The 13,397-nt window shown below is 46.5% G+C and overlaps 1 protein-coding gene across 2 annotated transcripts in view; it reads right to left on the bottom strand.

Annotated features, from left to right (window-relative positions):
* Positions 1 to 13,397, bottom strand: part of Sli (slit guidance ligand) — a 689,366-nt gene that overhangs the window by 624,145 nt on the left and 51,824 nt on the right. The window contains exon 2 of one of the 2 annotated variants that reach the window (XM_076788604.1): positions 1,845 to 3,624. In XM_076788604.1, coding sequence (XP_076644719.1) covers positions 1,845 to 2,137 — 293 coding nt within the window. In that variant the 5' untranslated portion in view covers positions 2,138 to 3,624. Of the gene's footprint in view, positions 1 to 1,844; positions 3,625 to 13,397 lie in introns of those variants that run through there. The other variant, XM_076788603.1, reaches the window with a different exon arrangement.

Here is a 13,397-nt window from a genome sequence, read left to right on the forward strand (position 1 = left end):
CAAAAAAAATTTCTGTGCAGTTCCTATAGTTTTAATGACCAAACCACCGCACATAAACAACCAACACCGATAACCAAATGTTCACATAGCAGCAAGGATATACAGTCCAACAAATACTGAAGAGAACTAGGAAATTCATAGACTATTAACAGCGGTAAGCAACAAATTCCGGGCAGCGAAGCAGACGTTTTGAATATTTTGTATCTTCGTTTTCCGGGGGAAATTGGCATCCGTATTTCGCGCGAGGTTTCATTAAAAAATGGTGGCCGTCGTTGCGCTTCCTTTGTCGGGGACAGTATGGCGGACTCGCGTAGCCGGCTCGCCGAGTCGAATGACTTCGCCGAGGCTTGCAGAAAAAGAAAAAGAAAAAAAAAAAAGAAAGAACCATGTCCCGCTAATTAGCGCGGGAACGCGCGGAAATCGAGAGGCGGGGGATGAAACTCTCTCGACAAGTCACTCGGAAGTTGCAACATCCGTTGCGCTCCGAAACGAAAAGCGGCTGACATTAGTTATCAGTTGGCTGCTCGTTGCACCGCGTCGAACTTCCATGCACACCGGGAAGGAAGGATACCGTTGAAAAACGTCATCCGGGGGATTCGAGCGAGTTATTACGTCGCTTCCGAGCCACCCGACCCCCCCCCCACCCTTCGGTTACTTTCGTTAAAGCTAGGAAACTCGGATGCGTATAAGGCGATTATTGGGAATTTTTTAAAAGAAAGGCGGTGAGCGATGTGGAACTGCAAACATGGTAGGTTCGTTGACCGACAAGCCGAGAACGTGCTGAACTTTTTTCAAGAGATTAACAGTAATCAGACTGCGGATGATATGCACGCGCAGTGACATTCAGCTGGAAGATTAAGAAAAAAGAACACTGAAATTATTGAAGAACGAAAAAACATTTCTACCCGGCTCGTGTCTCTTGTAATCGAGTCAAGCAATTTTTATTTTGCACACAGATCCGCTAACAATAATTCACTTCGAAGGTACAGTGATGGCAGAGCGTGCGTTTAACCTATTTGCATCATAAGGAAATATGAAAAGAAGGCCTTTATCACCTTTTTTTTTTTTTATTATATTTAAGTACAAAAATGACTGCAAGTAAAAGAACTTCATATTTCAGCATTATAAGAAAAATCATAATTACTACTTTCATCTCCAACAACACCCTCCATTTCTATTTCTTAGCTAACGAATGATGATAGCGACCAACAAAGTTGAGCGTATGCATACGGCTCCGGTGATAGTGACCTTATGAATTGAGCGTATATATATATGCTAATGATGCAAATGGGTTAATGAGTACAGTAGTACCTCGCTCGTTGCAATCTCGTTCATCGCACGGAGTCCTCGTTCGTTGCACACTACCGCCACCCACCATGAGTTGTTAGAACTTCTGGAACTCGTGGTGGGGATTCTGGTGGTACTTGGAGGAAACACGGAGTGGGGAGGTGGGAAATCTGATCGCATGATTGGTTACCTCTTCCATGGCACAAACTATACCTTCGCACGCATTTCGGGCCCGTTTCGTGCAACCAGCGAGGTTCTACCGTAGTATAACCATTAACGGGCCGGACTGATCGCCACAGTGGCCTGTTCCCGAGGCCTGCTATGGTCTAGGATCACATGGGGGGAGCTTCTCTCCCCCCGGGATGGTAGTTGCCAGGGGTGGGGGGTAGTCCCAATTAGCTCAGGGAGGTCACCGTGGGGTTTAATGGGTATACCCGGCATTGCACACACCGCCGGGATTCCCCTCCCAGGGGGTTCGGGGGACGCGTAATGCATTTCCCTCGCGATAAAGAAAAAGAAAAAACGTCCTGCTATGGACAAAGAGTTAATGGACTTACAGTTTTTGTACGGTGGTGAGTTCCCCGGGAATCTGCGTGAGTCCTCGCTGCGAGCAGTCGATGTCCTGTCCGGTGCAGGAACACATCCAGGGGCACCTGGCACTGTTCATGTCCTCCATCGTCCCCGAGAAACTGCCGATGGCGAAACCACCGATGGCGGTACCATGGGAGGCGCCACCGCCAAGCACGGACAAGATCAGCAGAAGTCCCCAGGCGCATAGCACGGAGCCGCAGCTGACGCCGAGCAACCGTAGAGACCAGGCGGGCGTCATGGCACGTGCCACCGCCAACATCTTCCGGTGAATGTCCTTCACGGCACGGTTCGATCCCTCGAGGATTTTCGCGAAGCTGCCGGCGTGGCTCTTCGGCTGTATACCGTTCGGATCGTACAAGCTGTACCGGGGCGGTTCCCTGTTCGGTATCCTGGCTACGTTGATGTCCGAGTAGACGTAGCTGGGCGGGGGCTCCAGGAAAGAGGATATCTCGAACCCTTCGGCGGCCGGGCAACCGAGGATCCGGACCGGCTCTAATATCGGGTCCTGCTCCAGGCGTATCACTGAACACTCGAAATCATTCGCCGTCAAATCCGTCGAGGTCTGGACCTGTCTTTCCGTGGCTTTACCCCGCGACCGGTCCCGCCTTCGACCATGAACCCGGCACGATCGATTGGGATTCCTCCGCGTGCTGTCCGCGTGATGTCTCGAAACGCCAGCCGGCGGCACCCGGTGTCTGTGCGCCAAACAATGTCCCCTTCGGTGGTCGCACGTCTCGTCGGCCGACGTCCGTCTCGGCCGTTTCGAACGGGCCTCCGAGCTGTCGGTTATCAGCTGCAGATCCAACGCGATCGCCGCCGATTGCGGCCGACGTTGATGCTGATGCTGCTGGTGTTGATGCTGGTGTTGATGACGGCAGTGATGATGCACCAGTACGGGAGCCTCGTTCAACGCCGCGCCGCACTCGATCCTCAACGTCTCGCTGCCGTTTCTCCTCGGCTCGTCCACCTCGACCTCCTCGTCGGCCAAGACTCGTCCAGCATCCACCTCTGCCTGGATGAGACCTGGACCACACGCGGCACCGAGGTCCTCCGTTGACGATCGGACCTGATGATTCCCGTTCCCGTTCCCGTCCCCCTCCGAGCTGACCGGAGACGTGTCTACGAACGATGAGGACGATGGCCGCTCGGAAGCTAGACCATCCAGCTGGCCCTTTCGGGGGCCGTGTACAGGGCCCCCCTCTTCGGCTTCAGGCCCCTCCGGCGAGCTGTTGGACACCACTAACGGCACCACCCGGTCCTGCTCATCCTGGGCGACCGCTCTCACTGACTTTATCTTGACGCTGGTCTGGAACCTAGTGTCTACCGTACCCGAGCGGGTACGAAGGTCTCGAGAACGATGTACGGTTCCCCGGGAACGATACACCGAAAGTCATTTACCAGTTGCCGAATTGTCTGTCGGACCCTTTTTCTTCTTCCACGTCTACGTTCGGCCGCGCGGGATCGTTAATCTTGCTTGTCTTCCGGTCGTGTCCAACAGGATCACGCTCGCACGTGCTCCTTAGGACTGACGGTGCTCGGGCCGATGCCGATGCCGATCCTGCCAACGATCCTTCTCCTCCTTTCGATCGTGCGTTCTCGCTGCTCTTCTTTCTTCGCTATCGAACGGGCTACCGTTCGAACAGTCAACGATCCAAGGAATCGTTAAACGGGCATTATAGGGGACGACAGGTTCGTCGATTCGGCTGCCGGTTGATCCAGAAACTTGACGCGGCAGTGATGCATCACCTGGAACAAGCAGATGGGACTGGTTCAGTGTCGCGTGCTACGATTTATCGGGGACAAGATGTTAGGAGCTACTTTTCAACAGTTTTGATCGAGAACAGTGACGCACGGTGTCTGGCGTCATGGGCGTTCAACGATGGAACCACCGAGCTTGTCAAAATGACGGATTTCAGATTTTTTTTACCGTTAAAAGTTATGGAAATATTTTCTCGAGAAATTGTTTAGTATTCTTGTTTATCCGAGTACTGGTCGTCATAGAAATCCTATGAAATCTGAATAAACTCAGCCTTGATATTATTATGAAGGAATATACGTCAGTCAATTTTAGGGCTCCATAGTTCTAATGTTCCAGTATTTTTTTTTTTTCTTATATAGAATATAATTTACTTTTCTTTTTAAATCAACGAAGCCTAATTCAGTAAAGAGTGCGACCTAGCATCTCCAGCACGCCTACTTCCGAGAACTGTCCGATTACAGTGATTGCTCTGTATACGTCGCCAAGGCCTGGACGATAAACGCCGCGGAGTTATCCCCACTACCGCGCGGGATTCGAGAGGCCTCGGACGGCGAGGAGTCTAAACATAGTGCGGCTCGGTTACGTCTCCTGGACGATACACGACCCGTGTTGCTGACATAAATCGAGAATTCGCTGCACTAATCAATCTTGCGAACGAGAAGGATGACGCGCAATAAGGTTGCGATTCAGGCATGGGGATGCTGATTTTCCTCGACGTTGCAGCCGTGCGTGATGGGGCCGATCGTCGAAAGGATATCATCGTTGCTGTTCACGGCCATACCTTCCACCGAAGCTTGTCGTCAAGACCCCGATACACATTTCCCGTCTGAGACGATTTTTTCACCCGCCGGTAAACCGTCACCGAAAAATACACGTCGCGGTGAGCAGACGCAGAAGAGCTAGTGGAAGTGGAAACGTTACGGGACCGAATGGCGCAGCCAGTTACAAAGAGAGGGACTCGCCGCTGCAATATCGGAAGTACGAGAAAAATATGCTTTCGAAGCACAATCAAGGACTCGAACGCATTCTATGCACAGCCGTTCGAGTTGCGAGGCATATTGGAATTTTTCCTCGACATTTTCCTTCCGCCCTCTCTACTCGCCACCCCTTCCCCAACCCTCTCTCCCTCTCTCTCTCTCTATCTCTCTTTTTTTCGTTCCTTTGCACCATGGATACGCGTGGAGAGAGGGGGTGGGGGGAGATCTCTGCCAGTCGTTTTTCCTCTTTTCTACTTGCCCAGGCAACGTGCCTCGAACCAACCCGTACACACGTGACGTCTCATATACATGCTGCCTGCATGCTAGTAAGTGGCCCCGGATACGTTTCCGCGATTTATCACTACCTGCGAACACCTGGAAATAGAATGTCCGGGCGGCGTCCACCACGAATCGTCCACGGCGTTTCGACGAATTAAATTTCGCGCGGCCTTCCCCCTATCTGTCGCGCAACCCCCCACCCCCCACCCCCACCCCCTTACCGCTCCGACTACGGGCGAGTATAATTTTCGCGGGTACCTGTCCCGCGCGAAATATTGGCCCGCGGATTTCTGACCCCGGGAAACGATGATACGAGTCCGAACTGCATTATTTAACGCACCCTGGCGAATTTACTCGGGGAATGTTGTTTTTGCGCGACACGTTTGTCTCCCAAGGCTACACTGTTTCGGTAACGTCGACTTCTCAGATTTTTTGGGACTTATTTAGTTGGTTAGTTCGTGGACGTATACAGAGGTTTTCCCGGGGCTTAGAAAGCTGTTCGCACGGTGCTGTAATTGTCATATTTCATTGGGATTTATCTTGTCAACCCTTCGCACTCGATGCTGTTTCTTTTTTCAAACAAATTTAATAATGTGAAAAATATTTTGAATAATGATACAGCAATTTTCAGCGGCCGCTCGCAGTCGCCGTTAATAATGTGAGCTTGTTTTACAACCTCGAGCTTTGTGATACGTGGTTCAATGAAGTTCATTCAAAAATTTCTGACGGAAGCATTTTTATAATTTCAGTAATTGAAAAAAAGAGAGATTAGGATACAGCCATTTTGACTGGTCTGGTAGTTCTTGTGTTGAAATTTTGTCTTCACCTTGATGCAGAACAATAGTGAGAAACGAAAATCGAAAAATTGGCTCGGTATCGTGTCACGTTAGATACGTACGTATAGGATCAATGCGATTATGGTCTGGTTTTCGGAAGAGAAGATGCCCTCACAGTCACAATAGCTGTCGACCCAACTTCTGTTGCTCTCATGTTATGAGTCTGAAGTTATTGGAGTGGAGTAGACAGCTATTACAACTTTCCTTTTAAAAACAGTCTATAGCGTATCGATTCTTTGTCGTACGTTCGATGAGGATTCTCCAACCGGTTGCTATTACACTTCGAAATACTAGACGTATCCAATCCCATCAAAGATTAGAGTATCGACTTCGGTGCAGCTCTGTTGCGTTCATCTGTATGCGCATTTAGCAGCTATATTATCCGCAATCTTCTCGCAACATTTACGAACATAGAAGCTGTACAATCATAATGGAGGGTAACCTCGAACGACTATATACTATGCCGGAGTCATTCTTGACCCGTCGCGGCGGTGGTGGGGATAAGTCCGTATGGTGGTCAACGCGATTAATCTTTTAAGTACTGTACGCCACTATAGTGGCTTCCGTGGAAAGCATCAGTTTCAACGGCAACGCCACTATAGCGGCTTTAGTGCCATTCGCGGCCAGGCGCGCCGTCCCTGAGAGACGGATCTGCGGACGGGCGCGCCGCACAGTGGGCAATTTGGACAAAATCGGATTCAAAATCAAGGAACTTTCGATAGGAATGAGGTAGAGCGATGAAATTTTTTTTAAATGAAAGCTGCAACTTTGTAGAATATGAGAAAAATAGAGAGATTGTGGTACGAACGTTTTTTAACCTCGAGAAAATTCGTTAAACGCGCACAAATTCAAGAAAATTTTAGTTTTTCCAATACCACGCGCGGAAAACATTTTTTTCAAACATGCTATACATCATTCCCCATCGATTTTTTCACGTTGATTTCAAATCTGGTCTCAAAATTTGTCTACGACCTCAGGATTTTGCAAAAAATAGATTTTTGTGACAAAAACTAATGAAGTCATTTTTTCGTTGAAATGATTGGATGGTAATAATCTTTCTATTTTTCCCATATTCTACAAAGTTTCAGCTTTCATTTAAAAAAAATTTCATCGCTCTACCTCATTTCTATCGGAAGTTCTTTGACTTTGAATCCGATTTCGTCCAAATTGCCCACTGTGCGCCGTACCTGGGAGATAGAGTTGCGGACGAGATTAACTGCCACATATCATTCCCAGAGATTCTAACAAAATCAGAGGAATTTAATTAATGAAAGCGAAACTGGAAATTTTAAATGTATTATAGGGGATGTTGTTTTAACGCTTCTGATTTCTAAAGTTCTCAATAAAATTCGGTTTATCTGGATATGTCACAATACAAGTCAATGTCTAAACCTGGTCAAAAATCAGTCAGTCATATGTGACTGACATTAACGTGAATGACAGTTAACGTGTTAACCCTTAAGTGCATAGGTGAACTAAATATTAGGAACATGAATGCATACGTGGTGTCCGTTGAGGACCCCACTTACCTAATTCCTTGCTAACTTTGATTACAGCAACAATTTATTTCTGTAAACACATTAAACATAACCTAAATATTGACAGAGGCAAATAGCTGAACTCTCAGTTCGCAAATGGCGCGGCTAAAAATGTTAACACAAAATCCAACACTGATGGATTTTGCATTAAAGGGTTATCATGCATTTAAGGGTTAAGAGATTAATGAAATATTGGCGTGGGTCAGAAATGACTCCGGCATAGGCCCAGAACTCGTAGGATTCCTAAGGATTAATATTGGCGTGGGTCAGAAATGACTCCGGCACAGGCCCAGAACTCGCAGGAGTCCTGAGAGTCAATATTGGCGTGGGTCAGAAATGGCTCCGGCATAGGCCCAGAACTCGCACGAGTCCTGACGGTTAATATCGGCGTGTGTCAGAAATGACACCGGCACAGGCCTAGAACTCGCAGGAGTCCTGAGGGTTAGTACCGTGTCGCTTTTGACGGGGGCTTTTTTTAAAGATCCTCGCCGGTCAACATGTTACGGTGGGGAATTAGGGTAGCAGAGGGGCCAATCCCAAGAGCCCCGAAGTTCCCGGCAGTCCCTGTGCCACGAACATTTTTATGTCCTTCGAAGAGTCTTTTAGCGTCTCAATTATCCCGGCGTTCGTTCCAAGATATTTCCTAGCTAATTATCTCGATGCCTGCAGCACCGATGGTGGCTGTTCAAAGGCCGAAGACGATGGGGTTGGCTCCGAGGTGGAGGGGGGGGAGGGGTGAGAGTAGGCGAGCATCGTCGAGATCGAATCAGTTAACACGAGGCGGGGAACAAAGCAGGCCGTATGAAAGAAGCCTCGCGGCGAGTCCGCGTGCCGCATTGAAATTCCTCGAAAATCTAATATTCCGTTCGAGCCGGCGCGGCTGGGACAGGGATCGATAATTCGATTAGCAGTAGTCGACACTGAGGACAGTTAGGCGGGACGCTTCCTCTGTAGACACTGTCACCACCCCCTTGCACTCCCCTCCTCCCCCCACCCCCTGCGACCACCACCTCTATCCAGGCTGACTCGAGTACGGTTAAAGTAGCTAGGCCCTCGATACGTACCGGGGGGGTGTGTACACCACGCACGTATAATATTCTCGAGCACTCTCCTTGCAGATAATATCGCGGCAGAAGAGAGAGGCGGTGGTTGGTCTGGCCTCTGATGTCGAAGTTAAGATGCGACGAGGGATACCCGGGGGTTGAAACTCGCCCGGTTCGAATGCGAGACAAATCGACGGGAGAGGAGTCCTTCGTGCGCGCCTACCGGTCGCCCGTGTAACACGGGTACTCGGCATTAATTAACAACGTTAGCGCATATTAATTGAGGCAAAGTAGCGGACGATGGGCCGGGGACTTTTTTTCTCTCAACCCTTGCCGGTAGCCTCGCGCGCGAAAACCGTCGACGATGCGGTAACTGTTGTCTAGAAGCTGGCGAGAATTATTCTATTCGCTCCGCGCGCTTTCAAAAGTTGCAGGATTTTAGGAAAAGTAATTTTTTGTCACTATGGAGAAATGCTGTCGATGTTGTTTGTCTCACAAGTTTATGGTACCGGTGTAGACCCAGGGGCTGTTCTCTAAAGAGAAAAATCTTGTAGGAAGACTAAACTGAAAATGTTGATACTAAATTTTTATGCGGAATAAAGATTATCTTCGTCAATCGCGAGAAGTAGATTCAGTAAAAGTGTACTTTTTCTCTTAATTATTTTGATAAATCGGGAACAATATGACAGTACAGTGTTTACTCGATACTTGTCCAAAACAAGGGTCTAGCCGAGGACATATATCGAGTAGGTTATTGTTCGATCCTCGACTCCTTTGCTCCTCGCAGGGAATAGTTCTGTGACGTTCATCGGTCAGGCATTTGGGACAAATATAGAGTAAACACTGTGGTCTGATATGTTCGTTGCTGCTACGCGCCTCCGTACAAGATTTTGAGATTCCTGGACGTTTGCGGACGCTGTTAAGATAGCAGATGATTTAACAGTTTCGTAAAATTAATTACAGTAATCAGTGGATCAGAGATAGACGAACGGAACTTGTTTTATACATTTAGATTAGTGTAGCAACAAAATGAGTACACCACGAAGAAAGTCGATTCGGTCTCTTTCAAGATTTGGGGACGTGGTAAGTTAGCGAATGGTTTGATAATTTTATGAAATGAATTATAGCGATCGGTAGATCAGAAACAGACGATAAACAAAAACTAGTTTTACACTTTCGGACCACCATGGCGTCGAAACCAGTATCCCATGAGGAAAATCGATTCGTTCTCTCTCTTTCTCTTTCGTCCCGGAGCAAGTGTGGCAACGCAACCGTGCGTGCAGCTGATGTAATTAGGAAAATTATACGTTAGAATAAATTGTATTCGAGGAAGGGAGAGCGATATTGGGTCTCCAGGGTTTTGTCGACTCGCGTGTCACCGGAATAATTGCCTGGATAAATATTTGACTTCTCCGGGCACGGTTGATTGACACCTTACGCTTCGACATCGGCGCCGACCCCGAGCCGATCTCACGTGATCCCTGTGACCGTTCTATTTTTCGTTCTACTTTTCAAGCTAGCCTGTTTGCCGAGCCCGCTAATGCTTTTAAAATTCCGAGGGCAAACAATCGGCCTCGTCGAAGTGTACCCCGTCGAAGAGGGCCTCTGGGGACAATATTGACTCAGATCTGCGGGGATGCGACCCCCTGCGACGATGCACTAGCCTTCAAGAGCTGCCTTAAAGACTCATACTACTGCAGCTTGTCGAAAAGGCAACCGATACACACGAATTATCGTCAATTTAATTACTCACGATTTTGTATATTTTACCATGTTGCAAATGAGTTTCCCTAACTTACTAGGTCTACGGGCCACTAAATGTGACTACTTTACATTACTTTATAAAATTATCAAAATTGCATATCTATCCAAATTTTTAGTAATATTTTCTTTTTTATACTACATACTGAAAGATTTGTTGAATAATTCCATTTGGATGCATCGTTACAATCTGAACGATCGTAAATTAAGAATATTAGTAATTGTGTCTATTTCTTTCATACAGAATGTTATTTCATATAATTAATTGTCCCTCCAGTAACCACATTAAACATCACCTTCAAACAATTCAGATTTAAAATAAGCGCCTGTTATTAAAAATTATTATTACGCTCCCTCGAAAGAAGAAATAAATTTTCCAACCACCCTAAACAATGCTGGACCATTATCAACCTCGACAGCTGTTTCGCCAGAGTGATCACGTATATTTGTATTGTCCCTCGTGATAGTATTCTTCTCGCGATTTTCCACATCACTGTCCCAGGAAGACCCATCCTCCGAGTTTGTTCGCTAAAGGGTGGTATTTAAGAAAGCAGCGCCGGGGGTGGCAAGTGGTCGCGTGTTTGCCCAGTCAATTTCATTAAAAGCTGCAGCATATGTACCGGCTTTCAGCCTTTAAAGCCTCGCGCACACCGACTTGGTTTCGGCCGAGAGGGTTGGACATATGGTTGCCACTGTCCCGTGGCGTCACGTGCCATGTGGCCGGAGCCATCAGGTTTGCAACACGACTTTTCCTTGTGACTGGCCTAAGCCGAATCAGAGACAACCAAGGCTTAAGGCTGGTAAACTATTGTAGAAGTACCAAACATTCGAAAGTTTCTCTTTCTTTCACCCTCTGAGCTAATGGAATAACAAATACAGCGTTTTCTCGATATATGTCGCAAATATCTAGCAGACAAAAGTCCCAGAACTATCCCCACTGCTGGGAAGCTTGTGACACCAGGAGACCACTACTAATCCAATAACAAAACTTCTTTATTTTTTGTCAATTTTTTATGGGACTCCCACCAACATATTCGAGGCATTTTTCTAATGAAAATGGTACCAAATATGATATAATTCCGATGATATTCCTTTTCTACGTTCGGCATCTTCTAGCCGATACATGTCCATGGGTAGACCCGTGTTGGTGACACATATCGAGATAACCCTGTATTATCCTTTTCCTTATTAAAATAATGTATACTCCAATGAAATACGACAGAAACTGTAAAATAGGAACATTTCTAATGCATTTAAATCGAGAGGGTGTGTTTCTTCAACCCCCAAAAGACGATCGACAAGGCAGTGGATTAGCATGTACGGCGCGTAGAAAAATTTAGAGAATACCGCAAATCGTTTTACAAAATACTAGTACACACGTCTATCAATAACTATCAATAACAAAATCAAAAAGCGGCGAATCTGACTGCGGAATAAATTCACTTTGTTCGAGTTCAGGGGAGTGATCCTGGCTAACAGACGACGCAGTCTGACAATGAACAGTCGGAATCACTGGGCGCATCGTCGATCCATCGATTCCGAGTATTGTCGTTGTCGGTGTGTTTGGATAAACGTGGCGGGCTCGAATGTTTTCGAATCGCGGCCGTGCAGTTCCATCCCCCTCCGCACCCCATAGACCGTGTCTACCACGAGAATGAAAGAGAGAGAGAGAGAGAGAGAGGCCCGGGTGTATCAACTAAATTATATTTCCTCTGGCTGCTACAAAGTGTATTCGATGTGCAGGCAGCTCAGCCCGAGTGTATGATATACGGAGAAGAAACGGGGAATCCCTTTGTGCCGCGGGAGGGGAAAATCAGACGGTTCCAACGGATAGCCAATACAGCGCCGAGCCGGGAATATTGCGTTCTTATTGTAATATATTTGTAAGCCACTTCGCCAGACAATTTCATCCGAGGACCCCGTACGAATGTAGGCAGGTGGATCTATATAAATATATATATATATATATATATTTATATGTATATGTATATACAGGAATATTCCTCCGAGGTATATCATTATAGCGCCGCCATAGGGGAGGCCGATTATTTGTCGAACGCTCCGCGAGACAGAGGACGCAATTTTCGAAAAATGGAACACGCTTGTCTATTCCGACTTCCTTTGGGACTGCCTTATGCTGCATCGATCACGAGACCGATAAACGTTATCCTACACGACCTCCATCTTGCCGGTACTTTGCCATTTTTCGGCTGCAGCGAGCCTCCGGTACTAATATCCTCGAAATGATTTTTATAATTGTCGAAATGCTTCTTTATGAACTGACAGGTTTTTATTTATTTTAGCATCGATTTGTACTGTGCCGTTGATTAGGAGACTGATCAAAGCTATAGGCTTACCATTTTACCATTTTTTGAATCGTCCATTTTCAAATGTTACTTCTAAAATTTCCTGTTTTTTTTTTTCTATTCCACGCTACAAATTGTTCGAAACGTTTTTCGAAACGGTCGTGAAAATAGTACAGCTGTGGCGGCGTCATTGTTGTTTGAAAACTAATCGTTTTTGTTTAACTCGGTCTTCGTCGGGTTTCCATGTCTGGCGATTTCCGTTCGATCAGCGGCAAACAAACGCAAATCGTCCGTAAGCGATGTTGCAACAAACAATCGGGATCACAGCACGTAAAAACAGACAATGGTCGAACAATTTTTCATGTGTTCTAGCTTAAACGATTTTGAATTGTTCCGATTCGAGCCCGCCCATTGTGCGTTTACATCTGCAATGCAAAACTGTAGGTTTATTTACCAATCGGAGAAACTAGAATGTATATTGACACCCATAGCGATATCGTTTATTTATCATTATCTTCCGTCCGGACCAAAAATTATTGTAATTGCACATTTTTTAATTTTTCCAATTTCATGTGATCAAGACTCTGCCGAGTTCATCTGGACAGTCAATAAATTATTAAAACCAGTTAATACCTGGTTTTATCAATGCGATTTATGGCAAAAATATTTGACCTTTCAAACAGTTGAGACATTCAGAAAATTTCAGAATAAAATTATTAAAAGGTTCCAATTCGTTTGACGCCCTGCATACGCCTCGACGGAGATGAACAAATAATTTACGATGGAAAGTTGAAAATAATTAAATTTGTCGTACGAATCCCAGAACGAAAAGGGTTGAAGGGAGGAACCAAAATTTTCTTCTTGGCTTTTGTCGAGCGTAATTGACGCAGACAAATTTTCATTTCGAAGACCCGGACAGTCTAGTTGCAAAACTACTTGCACATGGATTAGCCGCTTAGAGTTGAAGTTTACCAACTAATAACAGAACAAACAGGTCCGAAGAGAGCGTGGAATGGCCGA

Source organism: Halictus rubicundus, chromosome 5, assembly GCF_050948215.1.
Source record: "Halictus rubicundus isolate RS-2024b chromosome 5, iyHalRubi1_principal, whole genome shotgun sequence".
NCBI classification, from domain to species: Eukaryota; Metazoa; Arthropoda; class Insecta; order Hymenoptera; family Halictidae; genus Halictus; species Halictus rubicundus.